The sequence below is a fragment of the Austrofundulus limnaeus genome, unplaced genomic scaffold, assembly GCF_001266775.1.
Source record: "Austrofundulus limnaeus strain Quisiro unplaced genomic scaffold, Austrofundulus_limnaeus-1.0 Scaffold264, whole genome shotgun sequence".
NCBI classification, from domain to species: domain Eukaryota; kingdom Metazoa; phylum Chordata; class Actinopteri; order Cyprinodontiformes; family Rivulidae; genus Austrofundulus; species Austrofundulus limnaeus.
Genome location: NW_013952666.1, coordinates 768,810 through 770,290, shown reverse-complemented (window position 1 = coordinate 770,290; position 1,481 = coordinate 768,810). Strand labels below are relative to the sequence as shown.

Below are 1,481 nucleotides of genomic sequence, written 5' to 3'. Positions count from 1 at the left end.
GACTTTAATAACATTTATTACTTAATGGAAACACTGCAGTTGTGAAACTGTGTTTTTTCCACATTAACAGAATATCAACAACGTTTATGGAAACACAACTTGTGATTACTTTCATAAGTCCATCCAACAGTTCATGAGATGTTTTGCTAACAGACAAAGAAAGACATTATTGTCTGCTTTTCATTTTTTGTCCGTGGCCAGTAATGAAGTCATCAGCTCAGTGAAGGTGAGGTCACAGACTGTGACAGCTGGAGGGGGGTCCTGGCTGAATGTGGGCGGGGCTATGATGCTGTGATGTCACAGACTCAGACTGGACGTTGATAAGGCAAACAGAGCAGCCTTTGATTGGTGTTGTCCTGCAGAGACATGAGGCTCTGCTGCATGAAGCATTAACTCTGTGTTCAGCACTAATGTCAAGCTTTGTGCCTCTTTACTAATGGAGCTCTGTCTTCTGTGCCCACCCTGTCCCCCCTCCCTGTTGTCTGTCCTCCRGCTCCCCATGTCTCCCTTGTTTGTGTTTATTTGTCCCCCTTCAGGCGAAGAAGCCTCTTTGCCTTCCTTACCCTTCTGCCATCCTGCCTTTGGACTGACTATCTTTTGGCTTTTTATATTAATCCATGGTAAGTAAGGCCCTGCTGCAGCGCAGGGGCATGTTTCTGCAGAGACCCCCTGTCTTCATCACACACACASTGTTGTTGTTTTTATATAAAAGACAGTTTTAAATCAGTGTCAACTTTAACAGACCTGCTGGGATGCAGCACTGACAGATGAGTCTGGTGTTTCATCATAAGACCTAAAACTAACCGTGAGGTGTTCCTCAGAGCTCCATCCTGAGTCCACTGGTTTTCTGTGCTGCCACTTTGTTCACACAAGTGAGGGGAAAATGTCTGCTCACATCTCAGCTGTGGGCTAACCCCTCAGCTCGTCATTATCGTCATCCCATGAGGAAGATCTAACATGCAGTTCAAGACTTGGAGCGACTGATGGTCCTTTTCTGAAGATCGCTCCCATCACTGTAATCATTTCAGCTTTGTGTTGTTCCACAAGCTGCTCCTGGAAGCCCTCGTGCTTTTGTACATTTCTATTTGTGGCAGAACATAAAGAACAGGACCAGACTCATCTTCAGAATTTAAAAATCATTTTAGCATTCCTGGTTAAACAGGAAGCTAGCTAATGATTTGGTGGTATATTTGTAAGGCTGTCTGTGGTTGGATGTTCTGTAGCCTGATGCTAACCTCTCTGTAGCCTGATGCTAACCTCTCTGTAGCCTGATGCTAACCTCTCTGTAGCCTGATGCTAACCCCTCTGTAGCCTGATGCTAACCTCTCTGTAGCCTGATGCTAACACCTCTGTAGCTTTATGCTAACCATTCTGTAGCTTGATGCTAACCCCTCTGTAGCCTGATGCTAACCCCTCTGTAGCCTGATGCTAACCTCTCTGTAGCCTGATGCTAACCCCTCTGTAGCCTGATGCTAACCTCT

The 1,481-nt window shown here is 45.6% G+C and overlaps 1 protein-coding gene across 1 annotated transcript in view; it reads left to right on the top strand.

Moving 5' to 3' along the window:
• Positions 1–1,481, top strand: part of ptpro (protein tyrosine phosphatase receptor type O) — a gene marked incomplete at its 5' end in the record, with an annotated part of 39,051 nt that overhangs the window by 18,290 nt on the left and 19,280 nt on the right. Inside the window, 1 exon segment of the mRNA XM_014020731.1 lies at positions 537–620. Within this exon segment, the coding sequence (XP_013876185.1) occupies positions 537–620 (84 nt within the window).